This window comes from Xiphias gladius, chromosome 17, assembly GCF_016859285.1.
Source record: "Xiphias gladius isolate SHS-SW01 ecotype Sanya breed wild chromosome 17, ASM1685928v1, whole genome shotgun sequence".
Lineage (NCBI taxonomy): Eukaryota > Metazoa > Chordata > Actinopteri > Istiophoriformes > Xiphiidae > Xiphias > Xiphias gladius.
In genome coordinates this window covers 16,938,121-16,964,727 of record NC_053416.1, presented here as the reverse complement: position 1 = coordinate 16,964,727, position 26,607 = coordinate 16,938,121, and the positions used below count along the sequence as shown (strand labels likewise).

Genomic DNA, 26,607 nt, shown 5'->3' with positions numbered 1-26,607 from the left:
TGCAATCCCTTTTTCCCTAAATGCTCAACATTCTAAATGCTTCCAGATGCAGAATGCCTGGATGCAAAAGCAAAACCTTTGTGGGATGCAAAAAGTGCAACATGTTCCTCTGTGTCTCCAAAAAGTCAAAGTGCCCCATGAAATACCATATGGAATCAAATGTCTGATAAAAATCACAAAAGGTTGAGATGAAATGGTAAAGTTTATACAAAAGAATGGAAAATCTAAATTTGCCATTTGTTTTGGATGTATTATTGTATTTTATTAGATGATTCTAGTGGATCTTTCTACACACATAGTCAGCTTTAATATCTTTCACACTTGAGAACAATGAAATCCTGTTGTCCGCTACAGTGGACATGTTGTAAAATTTAAGTAAATTAAATTTTTACTTTTTTTTTCTTTGCAATGTATTTTTTACCACCCTGACACTTAATTTATGTGAGAAAAAAATCTAAATTAAAAAACTTTTTTTTCCCCCTGGGTCTCAGGATATGTTCATGTCATACACTATGTGACACTGCAAATTCAACACTTGGAATCGACTCCAGACCTTTTATCTGCTTAATTTGTCATGAAATAATGAGGGAACAGGCCAAACCAGGCCATGAAACTGTCAGTCAATTGTCTAATTAGTTTTGAGCCTCTGAAAATGAGGGACTATGTACACACGGTTCATGTGATACTTTTGTTAAACCCCTTGAATTAAAGCTGACAGTCTACACTGCAATCCAATCTTGATGACTTTGTTTAAAATCCATTGTGGATTACAGAGGCAAAACTACAAAAATTGTGTCACTGTCCAAATACTTTTGCCCCCCCGAAACACCCTTTTCTTATGAACTTTTGCTCCTATCACTTCTGATCCAAAAGATTTACTTTTTTTGTAGAAATTTCTCCAGTTTCTTCATCAGCCTGCCTTCTTAACTCCTGCACCAATTTACCTTATTACTGTTGGCTTCCCCCAAGCATTCTTCTCAGACTGCCTCTTTTGCCCTCAGTTTAAAGCTGGAATTATCCGGGTGAGATTTGTGTCTGTCTGTGAGGAAGTCACACTGCTACTTGTGCTCCTTAAAAGCTGAGTCCAGACTGCTGAGTGCCTGTCAGTTTGTCTTATCACCACAGTTCACTGAAAGTATCAGGATTTAACATGGTTCATTAGTTATGTTTGTTTAATTTGACTGACCTTGTAATAACTGGAAGATTGTTTTTATTGATGACGCAAAAAACAAAACACAACAAACGATTTAACAAAGATAAATGTGATACAGTACATACAGTGAGGCAAATATTACATTATATGGAAGTTTTTTGTTGCAACTGTAAAAGAACAGGGCAAGTTTTCACTTGCTTCACCTATGAATTGCAAGGTGGTGGGAGGTAAAAGGTGTTCAGTTTCAGTCTCTCTTTCCCTCCCCCCTTGCAATCGCCATATCAGCCTTTGCATAACACCTCCTGCTGAAGAGAGGTGCCGTCAGACCAGTTTTCCGGCAGTGTTTGTGTTTGAATGAATGTTTCTGGGGAAGTCCTCATAGCCAGAGAAACTCAAGAAACTGGATTTGGTTTTGAGAAAGGTGTCACAGACACCTTGTTTACATGATGGATGTTATAACAGAAAGGTGGGACTGACTAACTAGCTCATCTCACAGGATCTTAACAGGACTTTGAATGTGTTTGATCTCATCACTGCAAAGGTGAGTGTTGCTTTTAGCATTTTAAATACTACAAGCTTACGCTTAGTCTCTTTAATTCAGTTTTAACATTCTTATATATTTAGCTTCACTATAATTTTATGGGATTAACTGTATGTAATTTACTATATTTTATTTGATTATTTAACATCACTTCAATACTTCAATACATCTTTAGTTTCTCAAGTAACTTTCTTGCCTCAAACCTTTATGCCTGTTCTTCATTATTAATGATATGTATTGATTTACATTAATGTTTCTAAAGGTTATATTTTACACTTGTCTGTGTCCATTTAATGCTTTACAAATAGGTTTTCCTGGGTACAAATCAGTACAAACTCCTTAAAATATGAAACATTTAAACATGTCTGTGGCATATGACAACATGGAAAAAGAATAAGACAGTTTTAACATAACCACCGTGTACTGGCATGTATGACAGGAATGTGTAGAATGTGAACTGTTGTCACTTTTACACAAATTACGCCGGTTAAACAGAGAATATAATATCAAATAGTGTATGAAGCAAACGTTTTACAGACCTGTACTACACTCACGGTCCACTAAAGAACAGCAAATAACTGACCAAAAATAACCTGTCTGACAACATTAGCTGGGAACTCTCAAACAGATAACATTCACGCACAAGTATAAACAGGCTCACAACCTTGTCCCTTACCAGAGCCACAGAATGTTTCATTCTCTCAATCAAAAAAAATCTGGTAGCTATGACATCCGGAGATATAACACTCCTTCATCCTAATGTCACATTCTGGAGTAAAACAATACAACTGGGAGGTAATAAAATCCAATATATTATAGAACAAACAACCCGGGTGTGGCTCTAACAATGCACTTTAAAAACTAGGCCACTGGTGTGTGGGAGGGCGATATAGGCGGGTAATACACCTGGAAACTTCCTTGTTGTGGAGCAGGAAAGAACAACTGTCTGCTCCCCTCCGATCGGTGCAGGGGGCCTTTATTGTTTCTTTTTTGCTTTAGTTTTCTAAAGTTACAGAGGTATATCTAATATTTTTTCTAATTTACAGCACATTAAGTATTACAACCTGCAAACACTACTGGTCAAAAGTTTTAGAACACCCCCATTTTTCCAGTTTTTATTGCAGTTTAAGCAGTTCAAGTCCAGTGAATAACCTTAAATGAAAAGTTACCAATGTAAAAAAAAGTTTAGGTCACCATAAACTGAAAGATCCTGTAAATTTAATAGAAAACAGGCCTTTTTCAAAGTATAAGAAATGTACAGCTTTCCTGCGGCGATGGATGTAAATGAAGCCTTGAGAATTAATGCAAACAAATTTCTGGGTTCCTCAACTTTTATTGATTACTTAGAAACCGTCTGTCTGTACAAAGGTGATGTTGGAACAAACTGTGTTACTACACCCTCTGATGCATTATTAGGACAACACTGTACTGCAGGATGTAGTACTGTATATTGAAGTCAGGATGGAGAGAAAAAGGCAAGTAACAGGAGGACAGACTGGTTGGTCAGGGGTTCATCCTTCGGCAAGATAATGGCCCAAAACAGCAGAAGAAAAGAACCAGACGGTGGCTTTACACGAGGGAAGACCAGCACCGTCTCCAGACTTAAACCCCATGGAGCTGGTTTGGTATGAACTGGACAGAAGGGGAAAGCAGAGCAACCTGCAAGTGCAACACATTTGCGGGAACTTCTGCAACAATGCTGGGATCAAACTTTCCAAACAATGTTTCATCTCCATTGTCGAGAGAACACGAGTGTGTTCAGCTGCTGAATGAGACATAAATTTTGATTAAATTTAGGATTTAAGATCCCATGATTAATTTTTTTGTTAATTAAATCTTTATTATTTATTTGTTCTATGCTTTTATTTCAGAATGCACTGAAACATTACACTGTACATTTCAGTAACAAGTGGAAAAAGGGAGATGTTCTAAAACTTCTGATGGTAGTATAAACAGAATTACATCCTGATTTCTCTGGCTTTAACTTTTCACCTTTGTGCTCTTACAGTTCCAGACATTTCATTACTTATCGTTTTACTTGAGAAAGATGGAAGTTGTGTTTGTTGGTACTTTTTGTGAAGAGCAAACGTTCTTGCAATTTAGAAATGTTTCCAGTAAAAGAGATTTGGTATGCTGTAATGGGTTATTCCTGGCAAAAAATAAAATATCAAGATGTATCCATTTGACTCATATTGTCCAAAGGCAGCACTAAAGGGTTGGTGTGAGGGGACAAAGGATCAAGGGTTATAATGTCATCATTCCCCCATAGCAGTGTTGATCGATAGATCATCACTGCTATGCTGTTTCTTTCATAAATATAGAAAATCTTTTTCATGCACAGTCTGGCCTTAAAAACTTTTCATGCTGTTCTTGAAATACAGTTTAGGTCAAAACTGACCCATGAAGTGCCAATCACACATACTTTGGCAGCCTTTCTTGCCTGCTGTCAATGATGAAATACATGTAATTAATTTGTTTTCCTGTTGTTCTTGATGGACCAAAAAGTAAAATTTAAAAGACATGAGTGAATTTCCTCTGTCCCTCATGGAATTGCAGCAAACCAGGCTTTTAAATATAAATCTACATCAAATGACCTCTGGTGAGATGCCTTTACAAATTTAACTTTCCACCTGTCTGCTCTTTCCACATAAAACCGCATCACATACTGTATTCCCAGTCCAGTCTATGTAAAGATTAATTTTTTGTTTTTTACAATGCCGTAAACAACATTTTATATCTGTATCATCATCATCAAAACTAAAACTTTCCAGAGGGACTCTGAGTCAAAGGGCAGTCTGCTTTTAATGTGGGAATGAAGTAGTGCAGAGATTTATAGGATCCACTCCAACAGACATTGTCCAGAAATGATCCCTGTCATAGGTCAGGGGGAGATCCTGCCCACATATTTTACTACTAAACACTATAAAAAGTCTGAAAACATCTGGTGTCTGTCATCAATCTGCAGCTCACAGCATTTGGACCATGTTCTCCTCTGCTGTCCCATACAAAAACCAGCACTACGCTGACCTGAAAAGGAACTGTATCAAGGACAAGACACTGTTTGAGGATCCAGAATTTCCAGCCACCAATGCTTCGCTGTATTTTAGGAAACCCCCTCCTGGTATTGTGGAGTGGAAACGACCAGGGGTGAGTTACTCAGCTGTTTTAGTGGTCCATCACTAGCATCCATCAGCGAATGCAATTATTGCTGCAAAAAAAGAATATAGTGTTCTATATTAATAATTTATTTTTTATTTCGTTTCTATGGGAAAGTCTTCTACAAATTTTTTAGAGTAAAGTTCATTGAGTCCATCCCGTTAATTTTTCTGTTGTAGGAGATAAGCAGTGAGCCCCATCTGTTTGTGGAGGGCATCAGCTCCCACGACCTGAACCAGGGAGTTGTGGGGAACTGCTGGTTTGTTGCTGCCTGCTCCTGTCTGGCTTTGAAGCCAGACCTCTGGAAGAAAGTGAGTTAACTTGGCTTATTTACTCTGTGAGTTAAGGGGGTTGGTGTATTTGCTGTCGGTAACCAAATATTAATAAGGATTAGGTGCTGTAGCTCTGTTGAGCATAGAACAAACTGCAGGTACAGCAGAAGTTGCGTAGAGGATTAGGCTTGAAACATGTAACCAGCTGACACACAGTTCAAATCAGGACAGCACAGGTCTTCACCTGAGGGGGGGGGGGGGGGGGGTCACTCATGATCGACAGCAAAACCGAATTCCTTTGGCAAAATGATTTATAACAATGAGTCAAATTGTCTTTGCCGGTGGATGGTATCAGATAAGCTACCGTGTTGTGACATTTCCATGAATTTAAAATAATACTTTAATACTTTTACATTAACATCTACATCTAAAATTGCTGTTGACCCTGTGTGAGATTAATAAACTAAACTGTTTAGAAAACAGTTTGTGAAAACTGTTGTAGATGCTTAGAATTAGAAATAAGTTACGAACCAGATAAACCTATTTTAAAATTTCAAAGGAGCCTCCAACAAAATATAAACTCGAACCATACACTCAGTTGGCAGTTTATTAGGTACACCAAGCTAAAACTAATGTGGCCTTTTTCAATAGCCTTGGAATAAATCCTCCCTTCATGAAGGTTGTAATGTTCAGTTTTTCTTCAAACTATCTCAAAGAGGTGTTGATTCAACTGTGTGAGAATTCTGGAGGATGTAGTTTGTGGTGCTGTTAAATTGTGTTGTGTGTAATACATTATACAGAGAGGTGTTTCTGTTATTTAGCCTACCCTTGTTGTTATAGTTGGGACGGATAAAATAATAGAAACAACCGTCAGTATAATGCAATACAGTTCAGCAGCACCACAATCTGCAGCCTCCAAACTGGCCATAAAGTTGAATCAACAACTCTTTGAGAAAGTTTCAACACAAACTGAACATTATAACCTTCAGGAGGGTAGGATTTATTGCAGGAGTGTTGTAGAGTTGTACCTAATGAAATGCCAAATGAGTGTACATATCAAACAAGAATTTGGGAAAAGAGGGCAACTTGAAAATAATGGAAGGGAAACTAGAGAACCTAACAATGAAGAATCAAATGTCAGCCACAAACTTTATGTTCTGGTTTTTCCCACCTCTGTTCAGAGAACTGACCGTACAAACTCTAACTGTTAGAGCCAGAGTGCGTCTTTGGAAGCTGTCCGCTGTCACATATTTGTCTTATCCCTTAATTAGATCTTTCTGGTTAAAAGTTCCCAACGTGTTTTATTAGCTAAGGCAAACAAACTTTTGCATCCGCGACTTGTTTACAGTATTTTGAGCTTAAAGCAGGGAGGCCATCACAACAAAGCTGTTAAAACCACAAATACCTTCAACTGATGATTGGATTAACATTATTTACAATCGTGTCTGTATATTCTATTTTCTGTAAACATTGCTATTTTTTAAATAATAGGGAGTATGTAAAAACTTGGGGAAAATAGATCTATAATAAATATGTTACACCTACATTCATCCTTTGTGTAATATTTAATTTTTTGGGAGAAATGAACATCAGCAGCATTTAATAGTAGACCCATGGGTTCTGACTGTATTTTTGAAATATATATGTATATGTATACCGTGTAAAAATGCTGATATCCAGAGCTCTTCTACTTTGCTCTAAATGTTGTATTATACACTCAATATATTGTTATGTGCAAAGATATGAAAAAAAATTCAGAACATTTATTGCCAAATTGTGATACTGTATGTCCTTTTGGATTGATGCCATTGCTGTGACTGCTGTATGTGTAGACATTTTGTTAAAATCGCTCAGTTACATTACATCAAGAGCCTTGTGCCAGTTCATTTAGCTGCACAATGCTGCTTCAACTGAAAATGACTCATTAGTCCCACTGATATTTGCTCTGTTGTGTTTGTGTGTTACCAGGTAATTCCTGACTGGAAGGAGCAGGAGTGGGATCCCAAACAGCCGGAGAACTATGCGGGAATCTTCCACTTTCAGTTCTGGTTGTTTGGAAAGTGGATGGACGTTGTGGTGGATGACCGGCTGCCTACAATCCATGGGGAACTCATCTACTGTCATTCAAAATCCAACAATGAATTCTGGAGTGCTCTGCTGGAGAAAGCCTATGCCAAGTCAGTGAACTTAAACCAGACTGTCCCTTATGCAGACATTTTCTTTTTTCATATTTACATATTGGTAATATTATTAAAGAAAAATATGTCCATGTGTTACAAATGATTATCATTATTTGAAAATATAATAAATCACAACAAAAACATCCTATTGGCAATATGTTAGTATGTATTACAAATTACAAATCCATTCTTGTGCTCAACTGTATTCTTAAATATAATAATATTATATAATATTTTAACTAAGCTTGTGATTGCTCTGCTTCCTCTGTGTCCAGGCTCTCTGCCTGCTACGAGTCACTGGAAGGGGGAAACACTGGCGATGCCGTGGTGGATTTCAGTGGAGCTGTGGCTGAAGCCATCAACCTGGAGGCAGGAGCCTACTATAAAGAACAGACAAAACAAGACCAGCTGTTTGAGGATCTTCTAAAGGTCTATGACCGAGGAGGAATCATCAGCTGCTCCATTAAGGTTTGATCTGTTTCTGAATGTTCACTTCTTTGTCTCTATACTTGAGAGAAACTGGCCATAGTGGACTACTTGTTTTTGCAATTTCATCAGGCACAGCCTCATGAAATTGAGCTCAAGATGGCAAACGGGCTGGTGAAAGGCCATGCATACTCTGTAACTGCAGTGAAGAAGGTGCGTTTGGGTCACGGGCTACTGGCTTACTTTGAGAATGAAACCCTCCCTATGATCCGCATGAGGAACCCATGGGGCAAGACTGAGTGGAAAGGAGCCTGGAGTGACAGGTGAGAGGTGGTTAAAGTTCATTTATTCTACACTGTTTTTTTCCATTACAGGTGATAAAATGGAACACCCATTTCCTGCTGGCTTAAAAAGTTACAGTAAAAAGTCGGTTGTTTGTTCCTTCAAGGGCAGTGGCCTTTCGTCAGCTTATAGTCATAGTAGTTACATTGTATTTCAATAGCAGCATCTATTCTGTGAAAAAACAAATACAAACTTTTATAGCCCCATTTTATGACTAAAAATTTGGTTTTTGTGTGGATTATAACTTTAAAACTATTTATTTGTATCTTGAAGCAATTCACAAGTGCATTAACCAGTTGCTTTGCTTGTTGTTTCTCAGCTCTGAGGAATGGTCGAAGGTTGGTGATATGGAGAGGGCCAACCTTGGCATCACCGTGGAGGATGATGGAGAGTTCTGGTAAGTGATTACGTTTGCCCAATTCCAATGGTCCAGCTGTGGAGTTTATCTCCTCCTTCAGACTGTAATAATGTATGTCCTGTTTGCATTCACAGGATGTCATTCACAGACTGGTGTAAGTTCTTCACAGATGCAGATGTTTGCCGTCTCATCAATACTTCGCTGATAAGTATCCATAAGACATGGCATGAGGTTGTGCACTTTGGGAGCTGGACCAAACACGCAGAGCCACTGTTAAACCGCTGTGGTGGCTGCGCTAACCACAGGCAGACATTCCTGCAGAACCCACAGGTACTGCATGCTCTGGATACACTCTCTCTTCACATCATTTGTGTTCATGCGCATGTATATCTGTATATTCACTCCTTTTCTTCTTCTTTTGCAGTATTTGTTTAATGTTACGAAGGAGGCCGATGAAGTTCTAATCTCCTTGCAGCAGAGAGACATGAAGATCCATAGAAAAGTTGGTCAAGGAGAAAATCTAACCATTGGCTTTGGTGTCTTTAAGGTAACATATAGTCTACAATTTCCACCATCCACTATACTTTATTGATCTGCTGAACATTTTATAATTGGATAACTAAGTGTTTATAAAAAAAAAGAATTGCAAAATAAGCATCAAAAGACTCATAAACCAGGGGCAAATAACAGTAAAAAAATTGGAAAGAGGTTTGTGAAACACTACACAGAGATCAGGGCTAACTGGGATTAATTAATTACAGATGACATTGTGTACGTCTGGGTCGAGGACCTTAGTCAAATGGTAGTTTATCTTGAGGGAAGGCAGGGTCATTCCATCACATTTTGGCTTTCGTCTTGATCAAAAAATTTGTTTTCATTTGACTTTTCTACTCATTTGCTGAGCCAACAGCGAAGAGCTGTTGGGTGTTTTTATGACAGGCAGACATTACTCGATAGGTTTATCAGAACCAAAACACACCATTTCAACAAGTGGCTAAATCATGCATGATTAAACACAGAGAATGTTCGTACTTTAGTTGATTGTTTCAAGCTGAAAACAGATTGGAAACAACACATTTGGTGGCTTTTTTTCCTAAACTTTCAGTAAGGTGCAGGCTGTTCAGCCGCCTGTGTGCTAGTAGTGTGCTTGTGCAACCATTACAGAAATCTCATGTTGCTGGAGGATTTTTTTTTTGCCATGCATTTACATTATTTCTGAGTTACAATATTACTGTACATATTTGAAACCACAACTTAACAAAAAAAAGCATAACATGTTGATAGGTGGGATTATACAACAGAGAGCAACATTCATGAAGACTAAGTAACTCAAATGTTTTTAACTGATTTTCAAATTGCAAAGCCAATGCGGTTCTCTTTTAAAGCAGCTGTAAAAAATGCCAGACAAGATTTTATCTTATATGCATGGATTAGAGTGTTTTATTCACATGAGGCCATGTAACCGCATGCGGCAAAAAACTGATATCACATTTCCCGTAGTGTGATTAAATTGTCAGAAATCTGGCAAAGTTCAAAATCACGCTATACGTTCCTATCATGCTGACAGAAGCGCTGCCAATGGAGCAAGTCCTGGACAGCAATAATTGCCGGTGCCACAAGGCACGGGGCCTGTAACTGAAAAACACAGTTTAGTGCACATGGCCTGTTTTACTGCTGCGAGCTAGAAACCTCAGCCTGAATTTAACCATTGTCATCTGTGGTCATCGTGCAAGAGATGTATCCTCCTCCTTTATGTGATGGACTCCAGACACCATGTCCACAGTCTCTGTTTTACGTGGCCATCTTTGTGTCTCTTCTTATTTTTCTGTTTCAGTGGTGTGTCCTAGGTAAAAAGAAGACTTTTAGTCATATCGGGTAGTTTTATCAAATCGAAAGTTTTAAGACTTTTAATCTACAATAAATAAATAAATAAATGCGTACATGTCAGTGAGCCTCTGAGTGTTCCCCAGCCACTCTTTGGGAGCACTGAGTTTGAGGACCATGATTATTATGTCAGCTGCTCAAGCAAGAGGGATATGCAGCGTAACCCTGGAACATGTCCAACAGGATTTCCTGTTTCCTCGACTGATCACCACACCACTCCTCTTACCAGTAAATTAAGTGTATTACTCGGAACTTACAATAACCCTGAAATAATTCAAGCTCACCATGTAATTAATTAAATCTTTAATCACTATTCTACCACCAGGGGGGAGAAGAATACGCGTAGGCAGGAAACAGCAAATGACTACTCCTCTAGATAATGTTTAAACCTTTAAAATTTAATTTTGAATATTGTGTATGTATTATACGTATATGTATTGTGTGTTAAGCATACATTATGCTGTACAGAAAATTTGAGGAGTGCTTCTTTAAGATGCCAGTGGGCTTTATAAAAGTCAAAAGAGTAACGTGATGTATCATGAGATTTAGCAACACACACAGTCCATCAAGCCTAAACTAATCTTACCACAATGATGGTGTTCATATTTCATAGGAGCTAGTATCCCACTTTTGAGTTTTATATTTGGGTTTACAGGGAGCATGAGAAACCTGGTTGCTCATTTTCCTGTTTACATAATTCTAATAGCATCGAGGTTTCTGTTCATCTGTGTGCAGCTGTGTCTTGAGTTCTCACCATCTCATCCTCATCCCAACTAAGTTTTGTACAAACAAAAATAGTCAGATTTCTGAAAAAGGTTTTTACATGTCTATTGGAGCACCCAAGGTATTGCAGCAAATCCAGATTTTTTTTTTTTTTTTTTACAAAACCAGGATAAGATGTTTACATTGGCAAACACATAACCAGGATACTGCAAAACCCAGTCACAATCAAGATATTGGTGCACATGTAAATACACTCATTGCCAAAAACACTTGCCAGACTTTATACCTGATGAGCAAAGTAAATGAGCACTTTATTTAGTAAATGAACACTAAATAAAGCCAAGGTGATTTTCCTTTTCCAGGTGGAACTGAACAGGAAGTATCGGATGCACGACATCGTGACACAACCGTGTGTAGTGACGTCCACCTACATCAACGCTCGGACAGTGTTTATGAGATGCATGCTGCCACAGGGCCGCTACGTCATCATCCCCACCACTTTCAAGCCTCAGAGTCTGGGGGATTACATGATCCGAGTGTTTACTGATGTGGACTCAGGGTGCAGGTATGCAACTGTGACAACACTGTAAAGTCAGTGGAAATCAGCAGCATGGCTGTGCTTAATGTTGGCAGACAGAAAATGTAATGTTCACATATCGTACAATTATCCGGTCTTAAGAGACACTTAGGGGAAAGTTAGAAAACGTAGCTGTTCTCTGACTGTTCATTTCAGACACTGATGGATGGATAATATCCAAGAAAAGCACACAAATGAGTCTTTTGGAGAGTGGAGACTAGAAAATGTAACCATAATGGCTGTTTATGGTCCATTCACATTAAATCAGCACCACTCTCCCACTGCTTTTCTTGGCCAAAGATTTTGTTTTGCCTAATTTTGTTTTGATTCTGATGTTCTTGTTGGCTAATCTAAACACAGGATCACATCATGCTGACATACAGGTCATCCAAGCATGCTTGTGCAACTAGTGTTGAGTCAGTGAAACACAGACATAATGTCACTTCTCTAGTCTTTCAATTTTCCAATAGCGAGATCTAAGTCAGGGTATGAGGATATAGGAAATCAGCTTCTCCCCCTTTAATTCTCCTCTACCTTCACAGGGAGCTGACAGAGGATAAGCCAAGAGTAAGATGCTGGAGTTCATTCCTAGGATACCCACAAGCTGTGACTCACATTTATGTCCATGGAGCTGAGGGTCTGCAGAGCCAGGACAGCAGAGGAGGTTAGGGGATGTCCCACAAGCTTGACTTCAACCTCAAATCTACTAATCAGTATGAAAAGTCTTCATTCCACCAATTTAGTTTACTGAGACATATGTTTACATGTTTTCATACAGGTGCAGACCCCTACGTGATCATATCCTGTGAGGGCCAGTCAGTGCAGTCCACCATCAAGAAGGACACCTTGCAACCAGAATTTGCAAGCAGCGCCATTTTCTACAGGAAGAAGCCCAGAAAGCCCATAACTGTGGAGGTAAGATGGCATCTGTCTGGTCCTGATGACTGTAATTAATCTCAGTAACTGGCAGTGCTAAGGGATTGTTGGTTACTGTCCTGCGGGAACCATGGATCCCCAAAATGAAAACTTTTCAGTCTCAGAAAAATAGCCTTGTTTTAAGCTCAAGGACAAGGCACTTTTCAACGATTCAGTGGGTTTTTATAGGGTTTTGAAAGCATAAGAGGAAGGAGAATTTTCACAGCCTGTTGAGGTGCATAAACCTTAAATATACCTGAAGATTTTAAAATCATAAAATTCAGATTTATACCACTATACATATTATCAGTAACTTGCTAAGATGCCCCTAATATTCTGATGAAAAGCTAATTTTGTTTGTTATCATCTTTTTGCAGGTTTTGTTTATTGAAGTCTCAAAACACTAAAAAGGCAAACAAACAATTCCTGTAATACAACTAGTGCATGAGCGTTACTATATAAACAGCAGTGGCTTAAATGATGTGGCAATTCATTCACATTCATTTCATTTTTCAACACAATTCGTTTTTTTTTTTTGAATGTGTTTTTAATATTCAAGTATGCTCAATATTGGCCATTGACTGTCTGCTATAATTGAGAGCAGGGGACATCATGATTGCCTGAACTCAACATGATCAAATCAGAGTCACCAACGCTTTGCCAGAAGCCCTACATATGATCATTTTGTAAAATGGGACGGTAAAATTCTTACCTGTGTTTAAAACTGACTGGTTTTCCCTAGGTGTGGAACAGTAACCCAGTGAAAGACGAGTTTATGGGCCAAGTGGTGCTGTCCGGGTGGGTGAAGGACACCACTGACCCTCAGAGACTTCAGCTGAGGAAGCAAGGTCGGAAGATGGCTGACGAGATGCCCGGTAGCATCGCCCTGAGGATCGTCACTTCGACTCAGCTGACCGCCATGTGACCTTCTCAGTGACCTAAGAGAGAGCTGAATCATTTTCAGTGCTGAGCTACGCGGGGAACAATTTTGTGGAACTTACTTGACATGTGCCATCATCAGAGCACTAAAACCGACAGCAGTACGACCTGTTTTCTACACTATTATGAGCAGGTCACTATTAGACAGACTGAATGTCACTTCCTTTTGGTTAATTTTTATCCAAATGTTTTCATCTTTTAATTACACTTGTTACTTTTCAAGTAATTTTTGTTTAACTTATAAAACATTTTTATAATGACATTTTTGCAAGTTGCTTGTGAAGATATCATTCTTCACCTCTTTTGTTACACTATAGATGCTGTGTGTAATATCACAGTAATTAGTCATTCAAGTCCCACCAAACAATTATCAAAATTATGAACTATATAGTCATAGTTATACAAAGATTTACTATATGTGCAACTCTTAATTCATGTTTCATCTCTTTCTTTGATGCATATTCTGTTCCTTTGTTTCATCAGTTCATATCATCATGTTTCATTCTCATTGTATATTAACAAAATGCAAAACCCTGAAAGACATAACAAATTAAAGTAAAATCAACCTAAGAATCATGGCAGCCTACAAGCATTGTCACAGCTCTGGTTTTCTTCCTCTTTTTATTTCAGTCCAGTTCCCAAACTGCAATATTTTGTTTTTTTTACACTCAAGACACAGCCATGCACAATTCAAAGTTCAAAAAGTCTATTGCTTCAACCACAATTAAAAATAGTTTATCCAAAACCTCATTTCCCCGTCAATCATTTGTCCGTTTTCAAAGATGGGGAAAGGCCTGCTGAGGTATGCCAGATGGATCAGCAGTTTTACAAAGCTAGACAATAATAAGAGTAATAATAATAATAATAATAATGATAATAATTTAAAAAGTAACATTTTTGTCTTTGTTCCATTCTCTTGATACACATTAATAGAGGAATTTTCACACCACGTGTACAGGTTTACACATTCAGAAGATAGGAATGTACAGGCGCAACCACAGAAAAGGGGCACGTCAGCGGTGTCTCTTGTCCCAAAATTCACCTTTGTGCTCATAGTTCAGACCTGTACATGGGGCAGAAGCCAAACGTCCTAGGGCCGGCGAAGCTTCCTGACAGGCCACCCACACCTACCGCACACATACATACATGTACTAACACTCAGCAGTGGTACTCAGGACAGACTGTGTGGTCCCACACGCAGAGTGCGGCATTCATCGGCTCACTCTCCAGATGAAGGAGTGTCCGATAAAGCCCAAACAGGAGAGCTGGATCCAGGAGTGCAGAGACAGTGTGTGTGTTTGTTTTTCTCTTTTTTGATTTCCAGGGTGCAAAACATTTATTGATACATACCATAGAGCAACCTGAATATTGTCATTTTAAGTTACATAATTCTGAAAAAAGGGGGGTTTTCCCGTCATATTTACATACATACATACATATCCTAACAATCTTAACCTATTTGAAGATGAGATACAGTGTATAGTTCGTTTTACATGCATGAATTCTGTTGCATCCTCCTGTCTAACATCACTCCTTCATCATCTGTACATTTGCTGTACAATGGAGGTACAATGTGACTAAGCAGCTACCCTGCACCTCAAAGTCAAGGTGGACAACACGAGTGAGGCATCTTCTAGTGCAGATTGAGGTAGCCTCCTAACACACACAAACACACACACACACTCACGCACACACACACACACACACACACACACACACACACACACACACACACACACACACACACACACACACACACACACACACACACACACACACACACACACACACACACACACACACACACACACGAACACACACACACACACACACACACACACACACACACACACACACACACACACACACACACACACACACACACACACACACACACACACACACACACACACACACACACACACACACACACACACACACACACACACACACACACACACACACACACACACACACACACACACACACACACACACACACACACACACACACACACACACACACACACACACACACACACACACACACACACACACACACACACACACACACACACACACACACACACACACACACACACACACACACACACACACACACACACACACACACACACACACACACACACACACACACACACACACACACACACACACACACACACACACACACACACACACACACACACACACACACACACACACACACACACACACACACACACACACACACACACACACACACACACACACACACACACACACACACACACACACACACACACACACACACACACACACACACACACACACACACACACACACACACACACACACACACACACACACACACACACACACACACACACACACACACACACACACACACACACACACACACACACACACACACACACACACACACACACACACACACACACACACACACACACACACACACACACACACACACACACACACACACACACACACACACACACACACACACACACACACACACACACACACACACACACACACACACACACACACACACACACACACACACACACACACACACACACACACACACACACACACACACACACACACACACACACACACACACACACACACACACACACACACACACACACACACACACACACACACACACACACACACACACACACACACACACACACACACACACACACACACACACACACACACACACACACACACACACACACACACACACACACACACACACACACACACACACACACACACACACACACACACACACACACACACACACACACACACACACACACACACACACACACACACACACACACACACACACACACACACACACACACACACACACACACACACACACACACACACACACACACACACACACACACACACACACACACACACACACACACACACACACACACACACACACACACACACACACACACACACACACACACACACACACACACACACACACACACACACACACACACACACACACACACACACACACACACACACACACACACACACACACACACACACACACACACACACACACACACACACACACACACACACACACACACACACACACACACACACACACACACACACACTGAAATACCAAAGGAGAAGAAGAGGGAGGGGGCAGGTGGGTAAGGAGGACAGCTGGTGCCCTGTGCCTTATCAGACATGTTGTTGAATATTCAGCATGTACACCTGGAAAGGTAGGCCCGGATTTTGCTGGCATTCAGTCCAAACATGTACAGTCACAGACATATAATGTATTCTGCAATTTAGGATGATAAGACCACAAGATGTGCTAATGCCTCACGCTCATACTCCTGGAAAATAGAGGAATGAACGACTAAGCGAATGAAACAACCTCTTTCATCTGCATTTTTCATTTCTGCTCATACCTTACAGCTTTCATGTCTCTCGTAATCATTTGACATAGTTATTTAAACAGTCACCACAAATAGGTGTTTAAATAATGGATAAATTACACGATGAGGAAAATTTCTATCTCCCTAAACATCTTGTTGCAGATTGTTGTTTTGATTGATCCTTTTGGATTGAATACATTTATTTATTTATTTATTTAGTGTATTTTATGTTTGCAGTGTTTTTTTATTTTTATTTCCCACTTAAGGTGTAAGGACACAAGGATGCTGGGGACATCCCGGGAAACTGCAATAGAGTGTGGCACTGAACCTCCAACTCACTGTAGGTAAATAATTACATGACCTTCTGTTTGTCATAAAAAAATAGCTCATTTTTTAAAATGTGAAATGTTGGGATTTAGGATTACACACTGTCCACTGTCTGCCAGCACCTTAAAAAGGACTAACCATCACCAAATATAAATATTTCAATGAAAACATGAATATTTCTATTGACTCTCTTATCAATTTGCCTTTCCTTCTATTTCATACTTTGTCAGATGAAATAAAAAGAAGGCACTGACATTAATTAAGATAGAGGTTCAGTTGTCTACCCAATTTATTTACAACATGGTACAACATGAAAAGAAAAAAGAAATCCACAAATACTAGTATGGATAATCCTATTTGAGATGTTTGTACACAATGAAGGCCATAGTGTATGTGTACACGCATTTTTAAATAATCTAATTAGCAGATAAAATGCTTGCATTGGTAATGAAACCGACTCTGCACTATTTTAGTCTGTAGTTGTTCTGCCGCATGGAGTACAGAGATTTTTCAGTCCGAAATGTTGATTTATATCAGTGTAATCGTGTGTCTGTCACTACATCACAAATATGACAATCCTTACAATCGAATATGTAATAGTTGCCTCTTGAAACAGAGAAGAAATTATGTGTATTATGTATTTAAAATTTAATATTCGCATGTTTGATCTGCAGCTGAGTAACATTATAGATTGACGCTGCATTACAATTTTGGTTGAATTCAACATTTTATGCAGGGAAACTCTGCACCAACAGTTTTTCAATATTTTAAATAGTCAGAACATTGAGTCTGATAGTATGTAGCATGTTTTGGAAAGAAAAGCAGTGATTTACATGCCGCTAACCTTCATGAACTCCAGTGATTTCTATGAAAGAGACTGTCTGAAAGAAGTTGGCTCAAATGAAACACGGGACCTGTATCTCTCCACTGACATGAAGCAGAATATTGAAGGATGTTTAAAACTGGCATAGGTCATGTGAAATTATTCCTGACTTTTTCCCCTGTAGCTGCACCCCTACACACATTCATTCACAAACACACACACACGCACGCACGCGCACACACAGACACACACACACACACACACACACACACACACACACACACACACACACACACACACACACAAATCCACCGCTTTGAGATGTGACAATCTGCAGAGGAGTAGCAAGGTTTCTGCACAGAGCCATAGGCATGCAGGCAAAGGTTGGGTCCAGAGTCACTCTCTCACATCAGCTGGTCACTGCAATTGCAGGTGTGGCCTGATCGTGCTCCGTGGAGGGACTAGAGGAAAGAGAACCAAGCCTACAGCTGGCCAGGGAAGGAATCAAGGGCTCTTCAGTTTTGTTAGTGTCTCCCTTCATTCCAGAAGTTTCTTCTTGAAACTGAGTACACTTTCTTTTCAATTTTTTCACCCTATTTTTTTTTTTTTTTTTTTTGTTGGGTTTGGGGAGCTACTGCCTCCCAAACAAGACATATGACACAAAGAGATGAGCACAGTTTGCACACACGCACATACACGCGCCCAAACACACACACATACTTGTGAGGGACTGCTCTACATGTACAGAGTGCTGGAGAAGTAAACGAAGAGGCAAGGTCTTTTCAGCAGCATGGGCCGAGAGGCTGCAAGGCCAGATGTCCGTCCTACATGTGAGGTCTGGGGGTCTTTTGTCCTTGTGCTGTCACTGTAAGTCACACAACCCCCCCCCCTCCCTTGTGCTGTCACTGTCACGTAACCCACCACCCATACACCCAAGTTCCTGCCCCCATGAATGCACACAACGCAGGCAGGTCTTCAGCCTTGGGTGTGGACAGAGGGCACTCCCTAGCGACTGCTGTTCTTTATGGCTTCCTTCGCGGCTACAATCAGAGGCGTCAGGCTGGAGAGAGGCTTCGCGAGCTTGAGGAAGGAATGCTGTAGAGGACAGAAAGGATATGTAGATGTGAAGCCAAAGAGAGGTGCAGAATTAGAATTATAAAAAGTTGACATTTAGAAATGATTTGGTAACATCTGCAGCACATGATGAGAGCAGAAGATGGCAAAGATGATAAAGATAAAATCTTGATGAGCACCCATCTTTATCATTATTAATTAGCAATTCCAGGAAGTAACATTATTCAACAGTGTTTGTGCATTTACACATGACTAAATTATTAATGTTTACATAAATTTCATTAAATTAGATTAGGATACAATTTTTGTTATTGTTCTTTGGTTTTATGGACATCTGCATTATGCTAGATGGTTCTGAAAAATCCTGAAGGCCCTGAAGAGGAAAGATTAATGAAATTTTGAAGTTTGATTCAAAAATGTTTAAATAATAAGATTGTTTTGAGGCTATGAGTGTCCAATTTTCCCCTCTGTCCTTTGATATCCTCCATTTCCATTTTCAGTTCTACATTTAGTTTTAAATCAAAATACTATCAGGTTGATGCCACATCACCCACATGGTAAAGTAGTAGTCGATGTACAAGATATTACATGTGGTAAAACTGTGTGTACATGCCTGCATGTTTGGGAGTGAGTCTCAGTTTTACCTGTAGCAGCTCCTTGGCAGAGCCTCTGCGGTCCACGTCCATCTCCAGACAGCGGTTGAGGAAGTCTCTGAACACAGATGACAGCCTCTCTGGGTTCTGCAGCTCTGGAGTCCCATTGGTAGCTATCAGGTACAGCGCCTGGAAAGATGGATGTGGTCAAACAGATTATCAAATGCGGGCACAATAGAAAAAAAAAAATCTGAATCTTTCAAATCCACGCATACTGTATGACCACCAGGGAGCTAACGTCATGAGTCCTGTGTTGTGGCTGCAGTTTGTGTTTTACCCTGAGTGGATTCTCATTCAGGTAGGGCGGTTCTCCCTCCACCATCTCTATCGCCATGATTCCCAGAGACCAGATATCCACTTTTGGGCCGTAAGCCTTTCGAGTCACCACCTCTGGTGCCATCCAGTAGGGCGTTCCCACCATCGTGCTGCGCTTGTTTTGCTCCGGAGTGATCTGGGCACAGAAGCCAAAGTCGGCTGCAGAGGGAGACAGAGGGAGAACGGTGCAGTATTGTGGTGAACATTTAGTCTTACATTTTTCCTTTGTAATTACCCATATTTTATTCAAGTGGTCTTTCATTTAACACAAAAGCATGTCTCTTAAACTGAATCTTAACCATTCGTCTGTCATTAATGGTGCATTTTACTTTAATTCTTCCACACTAAAAACCAATTCAGATTTCCTGTCAAAAAAGCAAAGACTTACTAAGCTTGACGGATCCATCCATACCCAAGAGGATGTTGTCGCTTTTTATATCTCTGTGGATCACCTGGTTGGAGTGTAGGAAGTCCAGAGCTTGAAGACACTATGAAGAGGTAGAGAAAAGCTAAAAATATATCTGATCGACACCCACACATGCAAAGGGAAGCCTATACTAAGCACAGGCTTGCGAAGAGTTCACGTTTTTGTACCTGCCCACCTGAATTTAAGGGTCAGCTCATCATAGCTACAGAAGTAGTGGGCGGCATCGCTTATGTCTAAACTTGGCTTCTTACCTCTCTGCAGACCGCAGCAATCTGGCCCTCGTCCATGCAGGTCTCAGTTACTACATCTGTCAACGAGCCACCGGCCAAATACTCCATCACCACCCATAGCTCATCTCCCACCAGGTAACTAAACAGAGGAGAGAAAGAAAAATCGAGGGAAAATGAATAATTCTCGTGATTCTGAACTAGTGTGGCATGCATTTCATAATGTAGTTTTCAGTTCAGCTGTTGCTTTGATAGCCTAAAAAATTCTAATCACTCTATAGTTAATCAGTAAATGATCAATAATTCAAACTGAGAATCCTTTTCTGAATGTGACACAATGAGAACATAACTTCCCAAGAAGAAGAACACACATACACGTCTTTACAGTTTGAGGTGCACTGTGTGCTTGATGATTGAGGTTACGACACATGCGGTAGAAGGTACTCAAGCATGTTACTGCCGGACGTAAAAAATAGCAGGACAGTTGTAATGAAACCAGAGCTGAGTGGACCGGATGCTGGTCCAAACTACAACACCGAATGGTTGCGTAGTTTAATTCTTATTTGAGTTTCTCACAGTAGGTGGCAGCGATGCACCTTAAGATGAATGCCGACTACCATTAAAAGGGAAAAGGAAAAAGAAGCGGTTGAGGAAGAAGAAGAAGACCTGAAAAGAAGGCACGGAGGATCCCTTAATGTCATCATGGTAACAGCAGGCATTGACCTCATTTAGCTTCTGACTACAGCTCAGTTGCTATTAGCAAGATGACATCAGATACATTCATACAGCTGTGTGAGTTGTGTTAGAACCTTTAACCATCTTAGAAAACGAAAAAATGATCACAAAGTGCCATATACCTGCTAATGTGTTATGAGGTCTTTGTATGGCCCTTGTATTTCCCATATGTTCAGGAGAAAGATAATGTGTAAAACTACAAGTGCTAAAACAATTTGTCAATTAGAAGTCTAGAAAATGTATTAACAATAACTTTGTGGCTCCATTAATGCAAAAACATTTGCTGGTCTCAGCTTCTCCAATGTGAGGATTAGCTGCTTTTCTCTCGACTATATATGACAGGAAACTGATTGTCTTTAGGACTGTTGGTTGGACTAAACTAGCAATCTAAAGACGTCACTTTGGTTTTTTGGCGATCAGAAGTATGACATTCTTTAACAAAAATAACCATAACCGGTCTTGACCTCAGCATCAGGTTTATACAGTGGCAGCAAATTTTATGTCCATGTTATCGTGAAAACTGACCTGTCCAAGTAGTTCACGATGTTGGAGTTCTTGTTTTCCCTCATCACCAAGATCTCATTGATGATCAGCTCTTTCTTGGGCTGCTGCTGCAGGTTCATCTGCTTAATGGCCACCTGAGAACACAGACAAGGAATTTGTAGCTCAGAACAAGCGTAAGCCTGGTGGCTTAGTAAGGAAAAAGGAATAATATACAATTAGAGAATGTTGTACCTCTTGGCCAGTTGCTATGTCGATGGCAGTGTACACAGTGCCCGATGCTCTGTAAAAAAAATGCACGATCAAAATCACGTTAATGGTCATTCAAGTGTTTTAAAATTACCCATAGACATCGATAATCATAAGGAAGTGTAATCAAATCCAACAAATTCACAATTCAACAGCTCTGATTTGAACCAAAACCAAATGGTGTTATTATGTGATTACTATTTTGTCTATAGAGTGTAAGGTAGCAGTGAAAATTGACTACTTTAATGAAAAGTTTCAAGAGACTTACTGCATATACTTCAACAAAATTATGGTGATCATGTTTTTGTGCTGCCACTACAGGAGCTACAGAAATGCTAATTTTTTCTCAGACAGGCTTAGAAAGACACAGTGCGATCAACTTATATATCTAGTTTCTACAGATTAATCTAGAGAAAGAACAATTTTATATTTTTGCAAGAACAATTTTACATTACATGCATCAGATTAGTTATTTAATATTCAGACCACATACTGGCCTATTATAACTTGATTTAACTTAAGAGGAGAAACTGAACTCTGCTGTGATAGAAGGACGTGGTTGGATTGAGTGGACGGGTTAGCATGTTGGCTTGGCTAAATGCCTTTATTCCTTGGATATTAAAATATCACGAGCTAAAATTAAGTCCTTATGATGCCATGAAATACTAAATTACCACAGTGACACCACAGTGTAAAACAGTCACACTCAATGCCAGAGGCTTGCAGATTTTTAGTTCTTTTTTTGGTTCTTCATTAACATACTGTATGTGCTCATGTCACCATGGAAACTTAATTTATATTGAATTACCTTAGCAGTGATGAGCACAAATACTGGATCCACATGGAATTTATGGTTTCCAATAGTTGGTCAAGGGAAAGATATGCAGTCATTCTGACCTTATTTGTTTTTTTGTTTTGTTTTTTTGTATTCATGGTACAGAAACTTTCATTTAAGCCTCTAGTTTTTCCTCTTTCTCTCCTTTTCCTGCTGTCAGCTTAATAATAAGTTAAAGACAACCCGCTGGAGAGTAAATCGACAGTTATCTACTGTTAAGGCTTCCTGATCAAATGTTGAAATAGTGAGCATGTTAAAACAGTTAAGAATCACAGAGTTGACATGTGTGGAGATGTGTAGTGAAAAGGGAGAGTGACAGAAAAGAAGCAGCCTTAAAAAACAGACAAGGAAGGAGAGAGAGAGAGAGATGGCTGAGCTAATCTGGCCCTTGGCCAATTTTAGGATACAGTTCTCATTTCCTCTGTACTTATTTTTCTTACAGTCATTTAACCTAACTCTCCCTCTGCCTCTCTGAAATGGTCACTATAGCTCCATCTCTCCTGGTGAGACTGACTGCTCCTGAAATTGCTCTATTTCAATAACCGTGACGACTGGCTGATGATCACGGACGGACTTACCCTTGTCCTATTTTCTCGAAGCGTGTGTACTTCTTTTTGGGATCCCCCACGCTAACAATACTCCCTGAGTCAGAGAGAAAACAGATATATGATGTTTGAGCTTGTGTGGGCACACACCGTCATGACAGCCTTCACACAAAAACAAAGAAAACATCACTGCAGAACCTTTTCTGCCTTTCTTTTTCAGACATACCTTGCCTCAAAGTGCGGCTGCTCTAAATACATGCATCTCTACTTCATGGTGCATGCTGGTAAAGTACTTCTTTGTCCCTGTATTTTTTTTTCTTTTTTTTGGGCATAATCCTTCTAAATACACAGAATTGGTGCACTGGAAGTAATGTGTGGAAAACCACCAGTGGAAATCGAATATCTAGCCTGTCTTCTGAATTACCACACAGTGAATTATTTGATAAAGTTACACACACAACCACAAATCGACAAGCACACACAGATACACATCAGGGACACTGAAGTCATGTCCTCAGTGTTGTTTTTGGGCATGTGTGGATTTGAACCTGGAAAGAGATTTCGTTCTACAATTTTTGGGTGATTGTGATCATTCTGAAAATAATCAAAATCAAAATAAAACTAAACAAATAAATGAACAGAGTAAATCTAATTTGGACTTTCTAACTTTCTAACACTCTGTCCTGATAAACATAAAAACGTGTGGCTCTGAAGACACATACTGAGTCTCTCCAGAATCTCCTCATCTGTCATTTTGGACTTCTTCCTCTGGCGGTCAGTGTGGCGATACATTGTGTTGGACGTGTTCTCCGGCTGGACCTGCGACTCCGGAGGAGTCAACACTTCTTTCACAGGGGTGGGAGGCTTTGGTGGGTCCATGACAGAGCGTGTGTAGATCTGCAAGAGGAGAAAGGAGTCATGGAAATGCAGAGGGAGATGCATTTGCAGCGGAAGGATTTCACCAATCGCACCCTATAAACTCACAGATTTGGTGTGCTCAGGTCGAGGTGCAATGACCGGGGGCAATTCGTCGTCATCATCCTCATCTTCCTCCTCCTCCTCCTCCTCCTCTTCCTCCTCGTCCTCCTCCTCTGATACAGGTGGAGCAATTGGGGGCTCTGATGATGTTTTGGCACCCTGGAGGGTAGAGATGTAAGTGAGTCTGGATGCATGTGCCACGCAGCAGCATGGCATAAAAACAGAAGATGCAGATCCGCTAATTTTTCCCCAAATTAAACAAAATTATTATTTTCTCTTTGATGAGTTGTTTCCTCAGTAAAGAGCCTGCAAACCCCAAACCAGCCATGCACAGAGTTGGAGTTCTGGCCAGTTGAGGTTAAACAGGACTCTGTCTTTCATACACACTCTAGTGATGGTGAATTAATTTTTAAATCGTGTCAATCATTCACTATTACAGATCCAGATTATTGTAGATGAAGAATGCACCATATACATAAACACGTAAGTCAAAAGTGGCCAGAAAAAGGAGCATGTGTGATCAACATAAACAAAATACAGTTAATTTGTGGTGATACCCTACGCTGGAATAGTACATGTGACATTTTGTGTAAAAAAAAAACAAAAACAAAAATGAATCAGCTTAAATTCTGTTAATAGTGGAGGAAAGCATTATGAGTCAAGTGAAAGCTAAAGAGACAAACGTTAGCGTGAGTTGCCGTTTAGTGCAGTTCATTGAGGGTTTTAAAGTTGAGGGGGTGGGGTCAGGTGCGCCATGGACCAATCATGAGAATGAATTTTTAAGTAGGAACAAACTGTTCTATATTCACCTTTGCCATAGGAGAAAACATGCTGCAACATTGCAGGTATGTGCAAAAGAGTGATGAACTGTAGACATCCTCTTGATATGGAAGATACCTTTTAACAAGCATGATTATTATGCCTCAGACATATTTATTATGCCAAATGCTCAGCCTTTATTTCCCCCCATCCAAAACTCTGCTAGCCTTGGATCGTCTGCCTCTTATGGAATGGAAACATTTCATCCATTTCCAGTTTCTTCATGCATAAATGAATTAGTGCAGCTTAGTTCTAGTGACTAAAAGGAAAGGGTCTGGCTGAAGGAAAGTCCCAGTCCTTCACTCAGACATACTGGGCCTCTGACCTGCTCCAAGGAGGGCTGAGCCAAGACTGCAGTGCAGAAATGAGTGTCTGGCTAACTGTAAGCAGTGCCATGTGTTTTTTTTTCTACAGAGCCATGCGGTAATGTCTACAATGGTGATGAAGTTACAGGCACATAATTGGCAATATGGATCGAATTGTAAGGAATATGAGCTCATACATGCAATTTGACAGTCATCACAACCCTCTGTGGCATGCGCCCCTGCCCTGCCATTTCAGACACGGTCCAAAAAAAGATAAGAGGTGCTCTTGTGGAAGTAAATAAATACATTTATGAGATCCTAAACTAATAGATCCAATCATAACGCCCATGAAATTTCAATACAGAGAGTGATGATGCCTCTAAAATCAAATATTTGTAGGCATTTTGCATTAGCCAGGTGGCATTTTCAAAATCAGGAGATCAAATAGTGGAATTTAGCTTCAAAGCCAATGCAGAGATACATCATGTGGAAAGTAATATGGAGGAGTTACCTTGTCAAATAATGCGCTGCAGGTTCTAAGGCTGACAGGAGGCCCAGATGACAGCAGTCGGTTCTGAATGTGAAGGTTGAGAACGGGAGGATTTACTCAAAACAAACCCACACAATGTTTAAGAGTAAGAGGACTTCAGGGGAGGGGGGGAGGGCAGGGGTCCGCTACTGAGGGATGGACATTAAAGTCCACACATTGTCCCTCTAACACACAGCATGAGGAGAGGACATGATAGAGACAAATCATGCCACCTGAGGACTCTCCTTGCACAAGCGTAGAACCTACTTTCCTCTCCACTTTACAGTTTCTTCTATAAAATGTTCTTCTAGTCACCTTTTATTTGGACGCTACAATAGGGAC

General features: G+C 40.0%; 2 protein-coding genes across 4 annotated transcripts in view; one reads left to right on the top strand and one right to left on the bottom strand.

Moving 5' to 3' along the window:
- Positions 1-1,502: 1,502 nt before the first annotated feature.
- LOC120803100 (calpain-5-like) lies at positions 1,503-14,172 on the top strand. Its single transcript, XM_040151433.1, has 13 exons — positions 1,503-1,694; positions 4,660-4,841; positions 5,030-5,161; positions 7,091-7,299; positions 7,578-7,770; positions 7,861-8,051; positions 8,390-8,467; positions 8,563-8,758; positions 8,853-8,975; positions 11,398-11,600; positions 12,155-12,276; positions 12,391-12,527; positions 13,270-14,172. Exons 2-13 carry the CDS (start codon positions 4,677-4,679, stop codon positions 13,450-13,452), a joined length of 1,932 nt encoding a protein of 643 aa, XP_040007367.1. The 5' UTR covers positions 1,503-1,694; positions 4,660-4,676; the 3' UTR covers positions 13,453-14,172.
- A 4,832-nt stretch (positions 14,173-19,004) lies between these two features.
- LOC120802267 (serine/threonine-protein kinase PAK 3) overlaps positions 19,005-26,607 on the bottom strand; it is a 39,008-nt gene continuing 31,405 nt past the window's right edge. For all 3 annotated transcript variants that reach the window (XM_040149885.1, XM_040149883.1, XM_040149884.1), the window contains 11 exons: positions 26,248-26,310; positions 24,619-24,771; positions 24,357-24,531; positions 23,668-23,731; positions 22,240-22,288; positions 22,030-22,142; positions 20,794-20,911; positions 20,504-20,603; positions 20,078-20,274; positions 19,792-19,929; positions 19,005-19,168 (listed from right to left, as the gene is read on the bottom strand). In XM_040149885.1, the coding sequence (XP_040005819.1) occupies positions 19,079-19,168; positions 19,792-19,929; positions 20,078-20,274; positions 20,504-20,603; positions 20,794-20,911; positions 22,030-22,142; positions 22,240-22,288; positions 23,668-23,731; positions 24,357-24,531; positions 24,619-24,771; positions 26,248-26,310 (1,260 nt within the window). In that variant the 3' untranslated portion in view covers positions 19,005-19,078. The remainder of the gene's footprint in view (positions 19,169-19,791; positions 19,930-20,077; positions 20,275-20,503; positions 20,604-20,793; positions 20,912-22,029; positions 22,143-22,239; positions 22,289-23,667; positions 23,732-24,356; positions 24,532-24,618; positions 24,772-26,247; positions 26,311-26,607) is intronic.

Bases quoted from the DNA above. Each gene is read 5' to 3' on its own strand.
- LOC120803100 (XM_040151433.1), top strand. From the start codon at position 4,677: ATGTTCTCCTCTGCTGTCCCATACAAAAACCAGCACTACGCTGACCTG. The intron at 8,468-8,562 runs GTAAGTGATTAC...TTGCATTCACAG, and splicing joins GAGGATGATGGAGAGTTCTG to GATGTCATTCACAGACTGGT. The intron at 8,759-8,852 runs GTACTGCATGCT...CTTCTTTTGCAG, and splicing joins CATTCCTGCAGAACCCACAG to TATTTGTTTAATGTTACGAA.